The sequence below is a fragment of the Helianthus annuus genome, chromosome 11, assembly GCF_002127325.2.
Source record: "Helianthus annuus cultivar XRQ/B chromosome 11, HanXRQr2.0-SUNRISE, whole genome shotgun sequence".
Lineage (NCBI taxonomy): Eukaryota > Viridiplantae > Streptophyta > Magnoliopsida > Asterales > Asteraceae > Helianthus > Helianthus annuus.
In genome coordinates, this window is record NC_035443.2 from 148,480,195 (window position 1) to 148,500,673 (window position 20,479).

General features: G+C 36.0%; 3 protein-coding genes and 1 long non-coding RNA gene across 4 annotated transcripts; 2 read left to right on the forward strand and 2 right to left on the reverse strand.

Annotated features, from left to right (window-relative positions):
- The first annotated feature begins 2,261 nt into the window (after positions 1 to 2,261).
- Positions 2,262 to 7,113, forward strand: LOC110888576 (probable cycloartenol-C-24-methyltransferase 1). The gene is made up of 8 exons (XM_022136096.2): positions 2,262 to 2,310; positions 3,246 to 3,452; positions 4,306 to 4,417; positions 4,515 to 4,599; positions 4,718 to 4,773; positions 4,852 to 4,906; positions 5,039 to 5,155; positions 6,813 to 7,113. Exons 1-8 carry the CDS (start codon positions 2,262 to 2,264, stop codon positions 6,894 to 6,896), a joined length of 765 nt encoding a protein of 254 aa, XP_021991788.1. The 3' UTR covers positions 6,897 to 7,113.
- A 5,340-nt stretch (positions 7,114 to 12,453) lies between these two features.
- On the forward strand, positions 12,454 to 13,771 carry LOC110890762. The gene is made up of 3 exons (XR_002564751.2): positions 12,454 to 13,003; positions 13,090 to 13,219; positions 13,415 to 13,771. It is a non-coding gene; the product is annotated as an uncharacterized LOC110890762 (long non-coding RNA).
- A 1,099-nt stretch (positions 13,772 to 14,870) lies between these two features.
- LOC110888577 lies at positions 14,871 to 16,265 on the reverse strand. The gene is made up of 5 exons (XM_022136097.2): positions 16,082 to 16,265; positions 15,660 to 15,986; positions 15,500 to 15,583; positions 15,216 to 15,404; positions 14,871 to 15,105 (listed from the first exon to the last, which is right to left on the reverse strand). Exons 1-5 carry the CDS (start codon positions 16,190 to 16,192, stop codon positions 14,941 to 14,943), a joined length of 876 nt encoding a protein of 291 aa, XP_021991789.2. The 5' UTR covers positions 16,193 to 16,265; the 3' UTR covers positions 14,871 to 14,940.
- Positions 16,266 to 16,599: 334 nt separating this feature from the next.
- On the reverse strand, positions 16,600 to 20,023 carry LOC110888578. The gene is made up of 3 exons (XM_022136098.2): positions 17,661 to 20,023; positions 17,514 to 17,580; positions 16,600 to 17,430 (listed from the first exon to the last, which is right to left on the reverse strand). The coding sequence occupies exons 1-3, from the start codon at positions 20,021 to 20,023 to the stop codon at positions 16,681 to 16,683; spliced, it is 3,180 nt and encodes a 1,059-aa protein (XP_021991790.1). The 3' UTR covers positions 16,600 to 16,680.
- Positions 20,024 to 20,479: the final 456 nt, after the last annotated feature.

A 20,479-nucleotide genomic window follows, 5' to 3' on the forward strand; every position in this document is an offset into this window, starting at 1 on the left:
TTATTTCACATGTATATTAAACCGACGTGTACGTTTTCTAATTGCTATTAACTTATTGTTTTTCAATCTCGTTTGTAAAATCTTGATGTCGATGAATCATCTAAAATTTCATTTCATTTATGAATCATGCCATTGCATACATTCTATAATCTCAAGCGTTTATGTCAATTTCTCAGTTTATAATTTAACATTGTTTCAATTAAAAAAATAAACATATTTAGTCCAAGACCGAAACTGAGAAAGATTGGAAGAGAAACAAAGGACTAGAGTTGGCAAAAAAAAACCAATTTGGGAACCGAAATCGGCTAACTGAACCGAACTGTTTCGAAATCCAAACTGTTAAGAAGGATTAAAAGAGAAACCAAAGACCAACCCAAGATTTGCTTTATCCTCCTTAGCCTTACCTACAAAGAGTGGTGCACAAATCGGTGTTCGCCGAGCGAACCGAACATTAGGATGAACATTTGGTATTGGGTACCAGTATCGTATTAGTACCGAATTATTTTTGGTACTCACTTTTTGGCTTTTTTGGTACCAGTATTTTACACATTATTACTTTTAAATACCGGTACCGTACCGAACATTTTCGCCGGTACTCAATTTTGACGAATCTTGGTACCGGTATCGAGCCCATCCCTACCAAACATGTTCGAAGCTAGTTTAGTGTCGGCAATCTATGGGGGTGCGGAACATTTTAAAAAATTTTAGGCCCCTAGGTATATAAGTAAAAAATCGGTTCGTATCGGGTCGGGTCATGTAAAACAAAAGAACATCAAACTAAATTTATATAATCATAAAAAACACGTCAAACCTTGTTACAAACATAATTAAAACGCCGCTCTACGGGTTTTCATTTTTTGAAATCTATCCAAAACATCATCTAAAGCTACTTTCTTAAGCAAGTCTTTCTCTATATAACATATACAACTATCACTTAAATTCTCATCGTCAATCCGATTACGCAAGTCGGTCTTCACATTCTTCGTTGCCGATAAACATCTTTCAACGGTTATGGTTGCGACGCGTAATACGAGAACAAACTTTAATAACCGATATACTAGTGTAAAAGTTACGTGAATATTTGTTGAAACCATTAACCTTACAAGACTTGACAAATCATCCAAGTTGGCGAATTGTTTATCTTTTTTCACAAAATCAATGTAGGTTCCAAGCTGAACCGGAAGCCTTCATTTTTCGTTTTCATTGAAATCATATGGATACTTCTCGGCTAGCTTTAGTATATTTGGAATGTCAAATGCACTAAAATTATGACACGCATTCTCTAAGATAACGTTACCAAGCTCTTCATTCATTTCACCCATTAGTTCTAAAAGCTCTAAGAAATTTCCTTTATTTAATGAATCTTTTGATTCATCATGACCACGAAACGCCAATCCGCCATTCAACAACCTTTTTCCAAGCATAGTAGAAGCACTAAGTCTAAGTCGGTATTTACGTTTCTCCTTAGTGGTCGGTCCTATTGTCCCATTATGTGTATACCGCTTGATTTTCGTTAACTAAATCAGCACTCATTTGGAAACATTTGTTGTGGAGGCTATTAACTAAGCCAACATGTTTTTTAAGTGCCGCATGTACTTTTTTTCCAATTGTTATACCCGTCGGACATAAACGTGTCTCTACGATCTCCAAATTGGCTTCTAAACAAATAGCGACTTAAGCAAAACACACGATCCGATTTTGTGCTATACTCTAACCATCCCTTATACTCATGTTTGTCATACCATTCTTCCTTAAATTTTCTTAACTCGTTACCTTAAAATGTTGATTGTGGGAATTCGATACCTCTTGGTTGACTTGATCCTCTTGGTAGATATGCCCTTCTAATCTCATCTCACTGATTAACGTTATATGATTCAATCGGCTTGCGATCATAAGGATCCGAAGGAAGATTATCTACATCAACGAATTCGGAAGATGATTCAACCCCTTATCTCTTGACAAATCGCGTCATAAATTCCCTACTCACTGTTCCTAAATTCCTATTAAATATAAAACAACAACACCAATAATTTTCATGCTTTTCATCACCAAACTTCATAATTTTCACTTCTAATTTCAAGCTCTAGCTGTTGATCCCTTTTAAGTAAACATGTAAACAAACTAAAACAACATCATCACCCTACTAATGTTTCAAATAACATCAAAACAACAAAAAAAAAAATCAAACTTTAACAACTCTAATCCTACAAAAAATAACTATTAAAACAAGAATATAAACAATAAAAATCGATCCTTACAGAATGAGAACAAAGCCTTCGTTCGCGTGCAATGCGGGTGGTCGGATTTTAGGTTTCTCCGACGAAAATTTTCAAGGGGTGCGTACAAAAAATTGCTAAGGGGTGCGGACGAAAAATTCTAAGGGGTGCGGACAGGATTAATGACGGATAACACCACTAAATTCTTTTTTCGGGGGTGCGCCCGCCCACCTTGGGCTGGGTGTATGTCCACCCCTGGTGTTGGGTCGGTTTCATCTAAGTCGGTTTGTGAAAGATTGTAAAATGATGCGAATATGTATATTTGAAAATTATTGAGTTTCATCTGAACATGTTTCATTCAAACTGGTTTGGTTTGGGAGCGGTTTGACATATATATATATATATATTTTTAAAATCTTTACTTACTATTAAAGGAGACTTAGCGCTGACATCGCATTTGCTTGCTTGTCGAATAGTGAGCTTTGCCAACTCAGCTTTTCCTACTTCATTATTACATCATAAATATCACGTTTATTTATTTAAAAAAATCATCTCATTTATTTATATAAAATACATAAATTAAATTAACCTTTTCATTTGAATTTCAAAATTCAAAGTGTGGGTTATTAGAAGTGGGCTCAATACCATTTCAAATACATAAATAACATTAATAGGTTCTTGCTCCACTTTCAAAATTCAAACCATACTTTCAATCCCCCCTCTCTCTCAAATCCAGAGCGCCTCCCAACTTATTCTTCTCCTCCTACCGAGCAATCTTTCCATCTAGGGTTTCAAGATCCGCATCATCATCAGGTCGGTTTCACAAATGGTGAGTCCCTAATTTCATCTAAATCATTTTCAGTTTCATTTAGTTACTTCTTACATTCCATTAATATAATTTCAATCAACCGAAGGCCCCTAAGAAAGGAGTAAAGCTAGCAACAAAGAAGAAAACGGTATGATCTCCGAACATTTTTTAGGGTTTTTATTCATGTTTAGTTTTAATTTACGATTTAGCAACTGTTGTAGTTCATGAGAAAGTTGTGAATCCGTTGTTTGAGAAGAGCCCGAAGCAGTTTGGAATCGGTGGAGCGTTGCCGCCGAAGAAGGATGTGCATAGGTTTGTTAGATGGCCACAAGTTGTCAAGATTCAGAGGAAGAGGAGGATTTTGAAACAGAGGTTGAAGGTTCCACCGGCTTTGAATCAGTTTACTAAGACGCTTGATAAGAATCTAGGTATGTGCTGAAATTGCTTTTCAATTTTATAGTTGAATCAAGTTATAAAACGGGTTTTTGTGGATTGATTTGTTTATGATTGTTGAAGTTTTAATAGTTGGTTGTTTGTTAGTGTTGTAATATATATGCATCATGTATATGGTGAGTATATAGATCTCTGCTTAAAATGTTGGAGAAATAGATCCTGTTTACATTAGTGATTTAGTATGAAATTGTTAGCATTGAGGATTTGAGGTGGTTAACTATAAATTACATTGTTTTATATGGATTATATTTGATAACATGTTGTTTCGGATTTGATTAATTGTTTACGAAAGCATTTATGTGGTGGGGTTTGGATGCGCGTTTTTGAATTGATTGTTGTGATTTGAAGGATGGAAAACATTTCTGTCGAGAACAAAAGAAATCACATCCAAAACTCTTTATATAGGGCTACAATAATTATATGGATGTTCCAGTTGTTTTGCTTATGTGAGCATGTGCAACTATTTAGTCTATTTTCATTAAAGGAACGCTTAGTGGTAATGTTCTCCTTACGAATAAGATATCTTATGTAACCATGGATGATTCAATGTGAATAATTTAAGCTATAAAAACTTGTAGTAATTTGTGTCATTTTATGATCTTCAATACATGTATGAGAAGTATTATTCTGATTTTAGTGGTGCAGAGGAAGATCGAAAGGCTAACTACACTGACATGGTAAGTAACATATGCTGATTTTATAGAATTGTTCCATTTATTCAAGTACATATATTCTTCGAGTATCTATATACATCAGTACTTGCATGTCTTGTAAACTGTGGAAGCAAATATAAATAATATAACTCAGTAAATATTATTTTATTACCAGGACCATGCCATGATTGCAAACTTTCGGTTTTGTTTCAAGTTAACAAGTATTACGATCTTGTCACAAGCTTCTATGAGTATGGTTGGGGAGAATCATTCCATTTTGCCCCAAGGTTGACACCCTATTCGTTACATACATTTTGATCTTTAAATCTTTAATGTAATCTTTTTTTTTCTCAGTGCTAAAGATTATATTCATTTAATTTGTAGATGGAAAGGGGAATCACTTCGTGAGAGCATTAAGCGACATGAACATTTTCTTGCGTTACAGCTAGGCTTGAAGCCTGGACATAAGGTTTTATTTTAATATATTTTAGTCAATTCCTACTTATCTGTTTAATCGTATAATTGACACTAACTGTTGAATGTTTGTATAAAGATATTATAACTTTGTTTTGCTCTGTTTTCCAAAGGTGTTGGATGTTGGATGTGGAATTGGTGGACTACTTAGGAAGATTTCTCGATTTAGGTAATTGATTCGTTCTCTCATAAATCACAAATATAGTTTATATTTTTCAAGTAATTGACTCGGGTCAACTTGTGGAAGCTCTACATCTGTAATGGGCATAAACAATAATGAATATCGGATTACAAAAGGAAAGGTAAAATCCTCTTATGATACTAATTACCGGTCATGGTTGATGCTCCTATAGAATCTGAAACCGATGATGAATCAGATTTATAATTTGATCTTTGATATTGTCCTCTTATGGTGATCTATACTATGTATTCAGATGAAAAAATCGATTTGGCTAATTCTCCAATTCAGATGGAGAAACAAGTATAAGTGCAGATTGCTCATGGAGATAAGTTATGCGCCTCAAGCAGTGTATCTGGATCTTCTTATAGTGGTATTAATATAAGATTAAGAGTAAACTGCCATTTTGGTCCCTGTGGTTTGGTCAATTTTGCCACTTTAGTCCAAATCTCAAACTTTTTGCAATTGGGTCCCTGTGGTTTTAGTTTTGTTGCCATTTTGGTCCAAAAATGAAAACAGACCGGATTCCCCTAATTAAACCATCAGCTTTTGTCCTTTTCCTCAGGGTTATTTTAGTCATTTACGTTTTATTATAACTGATTATCAATTAAAATTAATAAAACTAAATTATAAAAACTGAAACTCAGTCTTTCTCTCCTCTCTCTCTCTCTCTGAACCCATCTCTATCTCTAAACTCTATCACCACACACACAGAACTTAATCAAACACCCACCATGTCTGATCCCATCACCATCACAAACCGCTCACAATCACCATGATTTCATCACCATCTCCATGGATCCCCACACTAACCCTTCTCCTCTTATCCCTCCCAATAATCTTCTTCTTCACTTCCCACATCCTCCCCCCACCCCTACCCCCAATACTCTCCCTCCCGGACGAACTCGACAATCTCACCCTCTTCCGCCGTGTTGCCGCCGTCTATTCCCACCCGACCCACAAACCCATTTCACGTCTCGGATCCACCATCCGATAACCCAAAATCGCCTTCCTCTTTTTAAAAAACACCCCACTCCACTTTGCCCCTTTATGGGAAAGATTCTTTAACCCCAACAATTATGTTCAAATCAAGAATCTTTACAATGTTTATGTTCATTCTGACCCTACTGTTAAACCCTATGTTAAACCCCTAGGTGGGGTTTTTTTTCACAATATCAGTTTATTCCTGCGAAACAAACGTATTGCGGGTTAGGGGCGGGTGGCTGTGGGAGGTGGGTGGTGGTGGAGCATGGTGGGTGTGGCGGAGAATGGGGTGGAGAAGATGATGGTTGCAGAGAATTGGGGTTTGGATTAGGGTTTGTTTGTGACTCATTTGGGGAAGATGAAGATTTTTTTATTTAGTTTTAGAGTGAATTGCAAGTTTTGTCCTTTATCTTTAGGCCATTTTGCAAGTTTTGTCCTTTATGTTTAAATTTGACGAGTTTTGTCCTTTATGTTTGAAAATCAAGCACGTTTTACCCTTTGGGGCAAAACGTGCTTGATTTTTAAGGACAAAATGTGCTTGATTTTTTAAATATAAAGGACAAAACGTGCTTGATTTTTAAACATAAAGGACAAAACGTGCTTGATTTTTAAGGCCCAAAGGGTAAAACGTGCTTGATTTTTAAACATAAAGGACAAAACTCGTCAATTTTAAACATAAAGGACAAAACTTGCAAAATGGCCTAAAAATAAAGGACAAAACTTGCAATTCACTCTTAGTTTTATTATTAATTAATAATCAGTTATAATAAAATGATAATGACCAATTTACCCCTGAAGATAAGGACAAAAAACAAGGATTTAATTTGAGGAATATGAGCTTAATTCACTTTTGGACCAAAATGGCACAAAACTGAAACCACAGGGACCAAAATGAAAGTTTTGGACTAAAGTGGCAAAACTGTTCAAACCTCAGGTACCAAAATGGCAGTTTACTCTAAGATTAATTTTACGAATTTCCCTTTTTAGTTTATGCGCTTATGTTATATGCTTCATTATAAATCTTAATTGTTTTGCTTTAATTACAGATTCTGGCAGCGGCACTTCGTCTGATTTTTATTCGTGTATTTATTCACGAGTTCATATGCCTTACAGGAAAAACAATAATATAAGGAACACATGAGGAGGAGAACATGGAGTTTTTCTGCAATTAAGAGGGTTTTCACATCCAATTCCAAAGACAAACCACCAAATGTAAGTAAAAGATTCAAATTTATGGTTTTCACTTGTGGGTATTGCAACTTTGTCAAACTATTGGTTTTTGATTAAATAGTGTAAGGTAAATTGAGGATACGAGAATTTGACTAATGATATTGGGCTTATATTTCAGATTTTCGGTAATTGGATGGTATACAATACTTTATTTTAACACTAATCATTTTCTGGAAATTTTTGTTGTTTACGTAAAAACGAGTTGGCGCTAACCCGCGCGTTGCGGCAGGAACCTAATTATGAATGCAAGTCACTATGTGAAATGTGAAAATGCGGCGGGATCTAACCAATTATATGATACAAAATCATTGAAACAAACTTCACAATTCACAATTCTAACAATTGAAACAAAATTCAAATTTTCTCAAATAAAATTCCATCTATATGAATGTTTTCAAAGATTTTGTTAATATTTTCCTATGATTAAAAACACACACAACCATCAGTAATCACAAAAACTCACACCAACCCAACAAAGGCCCTCTTACTTCATCTTTCTCAAAAATACACAGTAATCACATATATGCTCTTTTAAAAGGTATTTAATAGTTATAACAGGATGTGAACGAAACACACAAAGAAACACATATATGCTCTTTTAAAAGGTATTTAATCACATATATGCTCTTTTAAAAGGTATTTAATAGTTATAACAGGATGTGAACGAAACACACAAAGAAACAAATAAACTTTATCTTTATAAAAGTCAAACTGGTTTTAATATCTTCCTATTGAGGAACAATTTGAACTCAATTTGATCAAATTTAATCCTTTCCTTCACCAATAATTTTATTATTAAATTTATTTTTAAAATACTAAACAACACTTACATGATTAAAACCGAGATCATGGTTCGTCCCAGAACTTTCTGGCTTGGTACGAAACAAATGGATCAGAAATTTTAATAAAAAAGGATTTTGATAACAATTGCTTAAAAAATATTAAAAACCAATTGATCAGACACTTGTATTAACATCATAAGATCATCCCTAATAATTAACTCAAAATTCTCCATGATTTTGTAGAAATTTTAAGGTTTCATTCGGAATTCCATCGATTAAAATAAAAATAACATAAGCGTATATGAAGAGGCATGCAAATCAATAAACATGCGGCGATGTTTAATCATTGCAAACAACAAATGCTTTCAATGTTTAATCAAATTCCATCATTTTATTAAGAGTAAAATGCACGGATAGTCCCTGTGGTTTTGCAAAATAACACCTATAGTCCCCAACTTTTTAAAATTACACCGGTGCTCCCTGTAGTTTGACCGTTTGTTACTCGGATAGTCCCTGGAGTAGATACGGTTAGTTTTTTCCATTAAATTGATGTAAAATGACAAATTTACCCTTCATCTTATCTACACTATAAAACAACCCCAACCCCACCCATCCCCACCTTTCTCTCTGTTTCAAATTAGATGAATGTTGAGGGCTTGAGAGTTAATGCTGAACTGATGAAGGCGGAGCAGGGGCGGCGCACCGGAGCTCGTGGTGGCGGACGGCGGTCAGAGCAAATCGTGGAAGGCAGAATAGGATGGTTGTTGTCGTTATGTATTGCTGCTCCGCGTATTGTTTATCTTCTCAAAATTGAACCAGTATTTGGGCTTTGGGCTTAATTCTTAGAGAGGTATTGGGTGTTTTAGATTTTTTTATTTGGTATTTTAGATGTAGGCTTTTAATAACATTGATGATGAGGGGTAACCCACCGTCGCCGTTGCGGGATTTGATCGGAAAGTTGTTGGAGAAGGATTCGAAACGAAGAACAGGGATTATGGAAATCAAAGGTAATGATTTTCTTAAAGGCGGTTGACTGGGAAATAGTCGTGCAGATGATGAGGCCACCGTTTATACCTGGACGGTTTGATGAGGGATGCACATATGGTAAAAAATAATGGGATTTTTACATATTTCCCCCTCCTAAGAAGCTTTATTACATATTTCCCTAAACCATAAATTTAATTACATATTTCCCCTTCCTAAAGAAGCCTTATTACATATTTCCCCAATCTTTAAATTTTTATTACATATTTCCCCAACCTCTAAATTTAATTACATATTTCACCTTCCTAAACCTCATATATTACATATTTATCCATTTCATTAAAAATACTCTTATAGAATTACTATTTTACCTTTATTATTTTTAAATCTTTGTATATATTTAGAGATAAATAGTATAATTAATATTTTTAAACAACTAAATCCATCAGCTCGAAACAGCAAGTGTGCATCTTACTTGCAAAATATGTGATTGCAAGTTGTAAGCCAAACTGCATATCTAAGATTCTAAGAAGACGTAAGCTGCAAATAATTTTAGAAAAAAAAGTGCATAATTTTAAACGTTGAAAAACCATGATCTTTTATACATAAGAAATCCAATTAAATTTCTTTAAATAAAATAAAAACTTTGGTGTCAATAATTTATTATAACCCAAGATAAAAAAAAACATAGTTGTTTTTGATCTTGATTTACTTAATGCCCTTTCGAAGATGTTGTAACAAGCAATGATATAAAGTATTATATGGAACAACATGGAACTCGCAAATATTATCCTTTGTCATATGTCACTTATCTATGAAGCATGGATAACCCATAAACTTACTTTATCCGATTACACCTTTTCGGTTTTCCTATGTCTATCAATAAGAATTTTTACTGGAAACACATACAAAGATTTAAAAATATTATTCAAGTTGTTACTTTTAAAATTATAATTATTGCAGGAAGCTAGGAAATATATTGTAGTTATTTATTTAATAAACTCATTAGGGGTAAAATGGTAATTCTATAAGAGTATTTTTAATGAAATGGATAAATATGTAATATATGGGGTTTAGGAAGGTGAAATATGTAATTAAATTTAGGGATTGGAGAAATATGTAATAAAAATTTAGAGATTGGGGAAATATGTAATAAGGCTTCTTTAGAAAGGGGAAATATGTAATTAAATTTATAGTTTAGGGAAATATGTAATAAAGCTTCTTAGGAGGGGGAAATATGTAAAAATCCCAAAAATAGGGATTAATGTAAGAGGATTTTGTTCAATAGGTGTTTAAGGTGGATGATGATGTCATCAGTGAGCTCACGGAGAAGAAGGTTGATTAACAAAACTCTGCCAAGAATTTTTTGGTTTTTTTAAGTCCCCTGCTCCGCCTTCTTCAGTTCGGCCTCAACTCTCAACTCTCAAGCCCTCAACATTCATCTAATTTGAAGACTTTCCTAGTCTGTAATACATGGGTGGTGGTTGGTGGTTAATGGTGGGGGGAAATTGAGAGAAAGGTGGGGGGTGGGTGGGGTTGTTTTGTTTTTATAGAATTGAGAAGATGAAGGGTAAATCTGTCATTTCACATCCACCTAACGGAGAAAACTAACCGTCCTCCACTCTAGGGACTATCCGAGTAACAAAATATCAAACCACAGGGAGCACCGATGTAATTTTCAAAAGTTGGGGACTATAGGTGTTATTTTGCAAAACCATAGGGACTATCCGTGCATTTTACTCTTTTATTAAACTCCGAGAATTTATACTAAATGTTCATCGGAACCGGGATCGTAGTCTCTTGCTGAACTTTTCCTTAAAGGTCTGAGAGAATTTGATTAGAGTTTTATGATTGTGAGTTCAGTCTCTATTTTTCTTTCAGAATCTAAAAACAAAAATTCACATCCGTTCATATCATACGATAAACCGAAGTAATAAAAAACGAACCAAAATAATCAATAGTAAAAAATAAAACAATTGATGAATCAGGAATCGAAAATCTGAATCGAAGTAATCAAAAGCGAATATATAAAACGACTGATAAACAGTGAAAACATACCGGATTTGGAACTTCGGATGAGAAAATGAATAATATTGCGCCAAATCAGGGGCGAACCGAAGTGAAGATTGGTAACAGCGGGCGAGGGAAAATCGGCGGGAAAACATTGTTGGCGGTTAGTGACTGAGTTTGAAGGAGGGAGAACGTTATTCATACTGGGAAAATGGATAACCGATGTGGTTCCTAAAGATGAATGGAGTATGAAGAAAGGAAAATGGATTTTAGGAAGATTGAAGGGTTTATAGGTTTGGGGTAAAAGATGCGTCGCTTTCTTCCAATGTAATATCAAATTTAATTAATTTAAAAGGGTAAGGAATTAAGGAAATGTTGTGCAGCAACTTTTTACTTGAACGGGCGTGATGCGTATAGAAACGACGGTCGATGTCAAGGAACAAATATTATTTTATCAATTCAAACTGAACAACGTGATTTGTACAGGCATGACGGTCAGATAGGGCTGTTCAAAAAGCTCGCGGCTCGGATTTAGCTCGGAAAAAGCTCGCTCGATTTGGCTCGGTTTAAAAGTGAGCCGAGCCGGCTCGGCTCGGTTAGAAAGTGAGCCTAGCTCGGCTCGTAACGAGCCGAGCTGGCTCGGTTCGGCTCGCTTTGTAGCTCGGCTCGGTTTAGCTCGAATTATTTTACTTATAATAAGTTTTAATTTTATATACATTATAATATATTACAAAAAACTGATTATTATTTACATGTATATAGGTTTGTAATTTGATATATATGGCATATTTGAAGATTAATTACCATACTAATGAACTAATATTGTTTTTTATTGAAATTAAAACTTATTTTGCGTTGTTAAACTTGATTTTGGTTTGAATTGTATTAGGTTGAACTTATTTTGAATATATTCTTTTAAATTATTGAATAATATTTTAGGCTATTAAATTTTAAGAGGTATATATTAGTTTTTTTTTTATAAAATCGAGCCAAACCAAGCCGAGCCGAGCTAGCTCGGTTTAAAACCAAGCCGAGCCCGAGCTTAGATTTTCAGCTCGGTTTCAAATCCGAGCCGAGCCGAGCCAGCTCGGTTTATAATCGAGCCGAGCCCGAGCTTGGCCTGGCTCGGCTCATGAACAGCCCTACGGTCAGATAGGGGGTGGTACTGGTAGCCAATGTTAATTTATTAGCATTATGTTATATAATAGAGGTAGAGGATCCTGTAAAAAGTGCTCAAAGTGTGAGAAGTGTATTATAACACTATATATAATACTATATAACACCATATAAACACCGTATAACAATATGTAACACCATATAATACCATATAACACTATGTAACACTATATATCATTATATAACAAATATAACACTATAGGGTGTCTGATAGCATGTCTATGATAGATGTATAGTGTTATATTTGTTATATAATGATATATAGTGTTACATAGTGTTGTATGGTATTATATGGTGTTACATATTGTTATACGGTGTTTATATGGTGTTATATAGTATTATATATAGTGTTATAATACACTTCTTACACTTCTCACACTTTAGGCCCTTTTTACACTATCCTTACCCATATAATAGATAATAATTAAGTAAAGGGGTATGTGTATGTATTTTAAAAGTTGCAACTTTTCATTTTAGAGAGGTAACTCAAGTTATTTTTGTATAATTATATAATAAGACCATGAATCTTTTACAAGTCTACTCACTCATAAGAGTGACACATATGCATTTGGAGTCGTACTCTTGGAGCTTTTGATAGGGGGTTTTGTTTACACATTGCCTTGAAGAGGTCAAATGATTAGATTATCAAGGAGGGTTGAATAGGTCATACTGTTCAAAACGGTTCCAAAGTTGCTCAAATTGGTATTCAAATGCATGAATTTTTCTATAATTTCTATTGACTGTTTTTCAACTAATTGACTTATGTCATTATATTTTTGTTTTGTTGGGCCTTTAATAAGGTTGTTTTTTTACCATGAAATACAATCAAACAACCTATTTTTCTTTCCCAAGGTTGGACAGGCAAGTTATTTTTCTTAGGGGTATTGTGTTATCTTTTAGCCATGCATGTTAAACGTGGCCCATTAAGCTTTTATATTAATATACTTTCGTATCACCGGATGGCACAAGAAAGGATTCATGTTATTTGTGCATTAGTTTATGAGAAAATACCAACATGCCATACCCACAAAGAAAAATGTTCAACTTGGATGAAGGTACTATTAGTGCCATGGATTTATAATTTTCCAACTTCAGGCGTTGTTTAACTAAAGTTCTAAATTTATGGTTTATACATGTATAGCATGAATTTGTCTAGTGACAAATTGAGTAAAGTTCGTATCGGTGAAGGGATTCACTGAACATCAAAAATGGAAAGCATACTTTCTTGGTCAAGAGATAGAGCTATCAGCTACTTGAATTCGTTGGAAAAGGTATATTCTTCTGAGACTAAAATTGAGCTTAAATTTTGACTTTTTTAAGCGAAGTAGTTATCTTGATTTTTCTTTTAAATACTTTGACCCTAAACACTTCTTATCTGGTATATATAATATTTTGTAAATGATTTCTCTATCAATATGATGCGATGCATAGTTAACAACGAGTTAGTTTGTTTTTTTCCTCTTTAGGGATGGATCACATTGATGCGATGCATAGTGATTATTGTGGTTGTAATTTTCAATCATTGATATGAATATGGAGTTTATTTTAAGGGCAGTGAAGGAGGTGTTACGAAGAAAGACAAAAAGAAACCGGTCCAATTCCTGTTTTATCTTTTGTTGACATAGTGTGAAAAACATAGACTGATTTTGGATATAAGTGGAGAAAGGACCTTTGAGTATGGAAGTTGAAGGTTAGTATCTGGATATATGTTGCGAATCAGTTTGTGTGATCTTTGATCGGTTTATGTACATGGGTGGTTTTTATAATCACAAGAACTCTAGAGTGTCTCTTTCTTCATATATACAGTAAGGCCTTTTTTATTATTGATTCCTCTGTTGAAATGGTTACCCTTTTGAATCTATATATTGTATTTATGTCCCACTTCACTGCACCGTTATTCGAGCAACCAACAAATGTCACTTCTTAGTACATGTGTCTCACAGATGCATACACCTGTTGTCTCAAGTGAAGGACAACCTTGGTTGCCTTCTACAAATCAAGCTCCACTGACAGTTTCATCACTGCAACAATGTGGACAACAACCTTCAACAGTCACTCCCCAAATCGAGTATATATCCTTACTATTCATTTTTTCATTTCTTAGTTTTTTTTATATCTATGTACTCCTAAGATAATTACATAAAGCTGTGATATATAGAGTCTTTTAGTTTTTAAGTAATTTGTACAAACGATTATGGGTGGTGGGGGGTTCTAGTTGAGTTAATCTGCAGCTTTTTTGTTGCATCATGGATAGGGATATTCAAGTATCATGGCCCTCAGCAATGTGCAAGGCCTAAATAGGTAAAAAAAAAAAAACATGCAAGTACCAAAAACCGGATCTTTCAATGATATCAAACAATCACCAAGTTTGTGTAGAATCCAAACTTGGTGAGATTCAAGAAAAACACGAAAATAAGAAATACGAAGAACACACCAAATCACTTTCAATACTTGCACACGTTCTATTACTATGAATTAGCAAAACGTCTGGTACAAGTATTTTCACTACAAGAACAGGGCACCTTTAGCGGCGACGGCTGTCGCCGGTATTGACCGCTTTTGTCGCCGCCATTGACTATTAGCGGCGACATGTCGCCGGTAAAGCATCGCCGGTATTGCTCGGACGCTATTGACTGACTGTCGCCGGTATTGATAGTTGTCGCCGGTATTGATGCTGCACTTTTAGCGACGACAGATGTCGTCGCTAAAAGTGTCGCCGGTGTTGACTTTCGTCGGTAAAGGGTGAAGAGCAATAGCGGCGACACATGTCGCCGCTAAAAGTCTATTTTTTTTTAATACAGCAGCTGTATATACAGCTGCCCAGCCAGTTTTACGGCCGAAAAAATAAAACCTGCCTATTTTCAAACAACGCAAGCATACGCAATGAACATAATCAACATATACTAAAGGTAATCTAATTAAAAACTACGTTTAAGTCATACATTATATCCTACAACGTTTAATTAAATCCAAAGCATACATTAAAAACAAGTCACTCATCGTCATCGTTATCGTTGGGTTCATCGTCGGATTCATTATCGAATAAGTTGTCAGAATCGTAGCCTTTTGACTTTCCTTTTCCTTTTCCTTGTGAAGCAAGATAGTTGTTAAGTTGGCTCAAAAATGACGGGGTTTGGAACAAGCTGTTAACAAAATCCTACAATAATAGATAGCAAAACGTATATTAGCATATTAATTAACGCTACCAACATATATTTAACAAGGAAACATGCGTTCGTTTGTCATTTTTTAAATTGCGCAGTTTACCTCGGAAAAGGGTTCTTGCGTCCGAGCTTGCGAAGACGACATGTTAGATGACGAGTGCGAGGACGTGTTGGAAGAAGGTTTAGGCCCCATCCCGCGGTACCATCCTCGCCGCTCACCCAACGCTTCCTGATACGGGGCAATTGGCGGACCCTCACCGCTCCATTGACTTGTGGCCTGTTGTATGTTCCGCTGTATTTTACGAAGATGATTAAATATATGTGTGTGTATATATATATATATATATATATTTGTTATAGAAAATAATACTTAAAAGAAATACTTACGTAATTTTGTTCAGCAACCGGATCAACCCAATTCCCTTGATTGTCCGTGTGGGTTTTAGCATACGTAGGTACCCAATCCATATCCTGTTTAACATTAAACTTAGATTAGACATTAAATAAACAAAAGCTTACACACACGCACACATACATAAAACATTACATTTTTATAGGCGGTGCTACCGTACGAAGATGTCCCCCCACGGTATGGGAATTGTTGTTTCTCGCGTACTAGTGTGTTGGCCTCGCTTCTTTTAATATATTTAGCTTCCCGGAAACCTTCAATGGTTCTCAACCAGTTATCATAGGGCATATCCTCGGGATGGAATACCCTTGCACTCTCAAGATCATTGTAACCTCCCTTGCTCTTAAATAATTTTTTAGCCTCGTACTTGCGGTCAGAGTACCGCTTCATAAGCACAGCCCTAATGCCACCCGTCAAGTTTTTGGCCTCTATATCACGTTCCACTTCATCAAAATTGAAATTTTCCTACAAATTAAATAAAAAAGTTAAAATATCATATATAAATTAGATTTGCATGTGCTTAAATATTTGATAAAATTTTATGCATATAAGTTATTTACCCGTAAGTGGTTCATGAGGGCATCCTTGTAATGTTGTTCAACGTTATCCCATCCAATTTTATCGAGGGGGATGGACCGCCACATATACAGGCCGGCCTCCCGTGAAAACATATCCCTTGTTTTACCAACAGGGGTATACGTCACCTGCCTGTCAAACGTAAGCGATACAGGCCCCCCCGCTTTTACCAGATGCCTTAGTTTCTCGTTTTTTGCTTTCCCCCTAACCCTCTTCGGGGGAACCGCTGCAATTAAAACAAAAATAATTAGTAACAACATTTATAATATATAAAATATAAGGACTACAAAATAATTTAGTAAAAGACTTACCGTCTGTCTCATGTGTGCCACGAAATCCACCAGGAGGAATCGGTGGATCACCAGCGCCGTCACCCCCATGTCCCCAGGGGGCCACATCAGCCATCGGATACGCGAATATCAACAATATCGAAAACATACTCCCTATAAAGTTACAAATGTTACAGCATGTGTATCTAATACAAATTAAGGGAAAGTACAACAAGTGTAACTCAAATTCAAATAAATATTTCAAACAAGTGTTAATCAATTACAAATCAATAAAAATTACAATAACTTTTCTTTTAGTCAGACTCCACATAATCGGGATCATCCTCATCATAAGCAGCCTCGACCTCATCAGAATCAGTCTCGACTTCAAACACTTCATCGACGGTGGCCGTTGGGGGATCAACTTCAATTGAAGGCTCACCCGCAGTAACATGAGAAGATCCAATTTGAAAGTATTGGGTCAAGTCAATGACAAGTGGACAGTCAGATGAAGAGTTGTTGTCAACAACGTCACTATCTTCTAAGCGTTCGCCAACATTTTGAACCTTATTGACGCGGTCATCACTTAATGGCCGATCCCAAATTCTTCGATGATTAACATTTTCGACTACCCACCTATGTTTATTTTTTTGGTTTCGATACATTTCTTGGATGAAGAACACTTGTTTGGCTTGCGAAGCAAATATGAGTTGATCGTCTTTGTCCCATTCATGTTCAGTGCTTATACTGGTGATATTATTGTCATGGTTTACACCCCTTTGAGTATCAAACCACTTGCACCGAAATAGGACAGTGGAATAATCATTTGTATAACGCAACTCAATAATTTCTTCTAATTGGCCATAAAATTTCACACCGTTCTCTCCAACCACTTCCACCCCAGAGTTTTGCGTTGCGCATTTTGCATCACGTTCAAGTGTCTTAAACCTAACACCGTTGACTATGCAAGCAGTGTAAGTGTAAGCAGTCATTTTCGCACAAATTGAAAGAGCATACAACTCCGGGTGGAATTCTGGAGAATTTTGTGTTTTCATCGAATGGACCTAAAAAATATATAGTAATAATGTTTGTTATATATGTATTACCTAGCAAGTATAGAGTAATGAGTGTTATATATGTATTATACCTTATGGAGAAACCATCCCGGAAATTTGGTTTTAAGATCATCATGGGGATGTGTATGTTTGAATTCACTACATTGATGACAAATATAAGAAAGGAACGAAAAATACCAATTAACAGATTATGAAATGTTAAAGATAGAAGCACTCACTTCATGTACTCCCTAACTTCTGCGCAGTTTTCGAGGACAAACCATTCCATCTTGCTTTTTTCGATGAATGATAGATATTTCTCCTTTCTTGCGCCAACATAACGACATTTTGACTCAAACACCCATAACTTTCTTTTTTCAACAACGACATCATCGTTTCTATCTGGGCGATTGAACTTAGTCTGAACATCTTTAAGGTACATTGAACAAAATGTTAGAGCTTCTTCAAACACATAACATTCAGCTATACAACCTTCAGGCCTTGCCGGGTTTTTAACATAGTTCTTTAGTTTTTTCATGTACCTTTCAAATGGATACATCCATCTAAAAGCTACTGGACCTCCCGCAATCGCTTCATCAGGTAAATGCACAAGTAAATGAACCATAATGTCAAAAAACGCAGGTGGATAGATCATCTCTAACTTGCATAAGATGGTAACAATGTCATCCTTTGCTTTCTTCATATCATCCACCGATAGTGTTCTAGAGCAAAGTTGCTTAAAGAACATACAAAGGTCTACTATTGGTGTAGATGTATCTTTAGTCAAAAGCCCTCTAACCCCAATCGGTATCAAACGTTGCATGAGGATATGACAGTCATGAGATTTCAACCCGGTAATGTTAGCATTGTTATCTGTCACCCTCTTACTGATATTCGATCCAAACCCATCTGGTAATTTAACATTTTTTATAAACTGACAAAAAAGTTTTCGATCATCGGACTTGAATGAGTACTTTGGGTGGGGACTTAAGAACTTGCCACCCGATTGTTTCAGCCATTGTGACGACCGAATGTTTAGTTTTTCCAAGTCAGACCGCGCATTTGGCGTGTCTTTGCTCTTATCGTTCATCAGAAGAGTACCGAGCAAGCTGTCGCACACATTTTTCTCTATATGCATTACATCTAAGTTATGTTTCAGCTGCAGAGAAGACCAATACTCAAGGTCAAAAAATATGCTTCTTTTGGACCAGTTCAACTCGAAATCTGACCGGGTTATCCTCCTACCTCCAAAATCTGGATGCTTGCCTGGTAGACGATTAATTAAACGACCTAGTTGAGCTTCTATGTCAGCTGGGCTAAACTGTCTCGGAGGGTCTCGTGTCTCGGGTCTCCCGTTAAAGTCGAGACTTGTTCTCCAAGGATGGTTGGCATCTAAGAACCGGCGATGGCCAACATAAGCACATTTACCAGTTACACGTATTGAAGGAGTGTCTTGGTTACAAGTTGGGCATGCCATGTAGCCTTGTCCGCTCCAACCTGATAGGCTACTACGGGCTGGAAAGTCATTTATGGTCCATAACAACGCCGCCTTCATTGTGAAGTATGTGTTTGTTGCTGCGTCTTTAGTACGTACACCTGTCTGCCACAATTGCTTAAGCTCATCCACTAACGGTCTAAGGAAAACGTCCATGTCTTTCCCCGGTGATTTAGGGCCAGGAATCAACAAGGTCAACATGAATGTGGACTCTCGCATGCATAGCCAGGGAGGCAGATTATATGTGGTGAGTATAACCGGCCACGTGCTATGAGTCGAGGATCCACTACCGTTGTTAAAGGGATTAAAACCGTCAGCTGCAAGCCCTAAGCGAACATTTCGTGGCTCCATCGCGAAGTTTGGGTACTTTTTATCAAAGTCTTGCCATGCAGATCCATCAACTGGATGACGCATAGTCCCATCTTCCGATCGTCCGGTACTATGCCATATCATATCTTTCGCTGTGTGCCTTGAACAATACAAACGTCGTAGTCTAGGCGTCAAAGGAAAGTATCGTAACACCTTACGAGCCACCTTCGTGCCTTTTGTGTCTTTATCGACCCATCGACTCTCATTACAAACGGGACAATTTTGCAAGGACTCGTTTTCTTTCCAAAAGAGAGCACAATCATTTGTGCACACATCTATCATCTCATATGCCAAACCAATCTTCTTAAATGTCTTCTTAGCTACATAATACGAAGGGGGAATCTTGTTGCCTTCTGGCATTGACTCTCGCAACAACGAGAGGAGTCGATCTACTCCTTCATTTTGAAAATGGTACGTATCCTTTATATTCAAAAGTTTTGCTAAAAAGTCGATAGAAGAAAACTTAGTACAACCAGGATATAATTCTGTTTCAGCTTCCTTTATCAGGTCTTCAAAATCATCAACAACAGCGCTACTATCTCCATTCGAGTTCTCTTGGTTAAGGTATGTATCTTCTTCCATACGCTCCCCCCTAATGTCTTCAATAACGTTTACCATACCGTCTTGTGGCGCAACATCGTTTACTTGTGCAATTGGAGTCGTGTCCCTGTGATAGGTCCACGAAGTGTATTCCTTCCAAAATTTGTTAATACGCAAATGGTATTTCATTTCTGCCATAGTTATTAAGCCGGAATTTTTACATTGGGTACACGGACATCTAACTTCATCGTGGTTTTTTATCACTCTTTCACACATCTCGATAAATGACTCGAGTCCTTGCTTGTAGTGAGGTGAATGACGTGGGGAATCAATCCAACTTTTATCGATAGGCATTATGCAACTGAAAGAAAATCTAATTTAGGATTAACAAGACAAGGGTAGGCTGCTAAACCCACTTTTTGAACACTTTATCTCACATGTGAATGTGTATTACATGATTGTTTGTTTAAGAAAAATTCGGCAGCATTTCCTCTTAGCTCCCAAGTATATATGTAATGATATATATACCCGAGGAGCAAAGAGAAAATGATAACCGAATCCTTCTTAAACAAACAATCATGTAATACACATTCACATCCTAAATGAGATAAAGTATTCAAAAAGCAGTCCCAAGATAAACGGGGACAGCCCGAA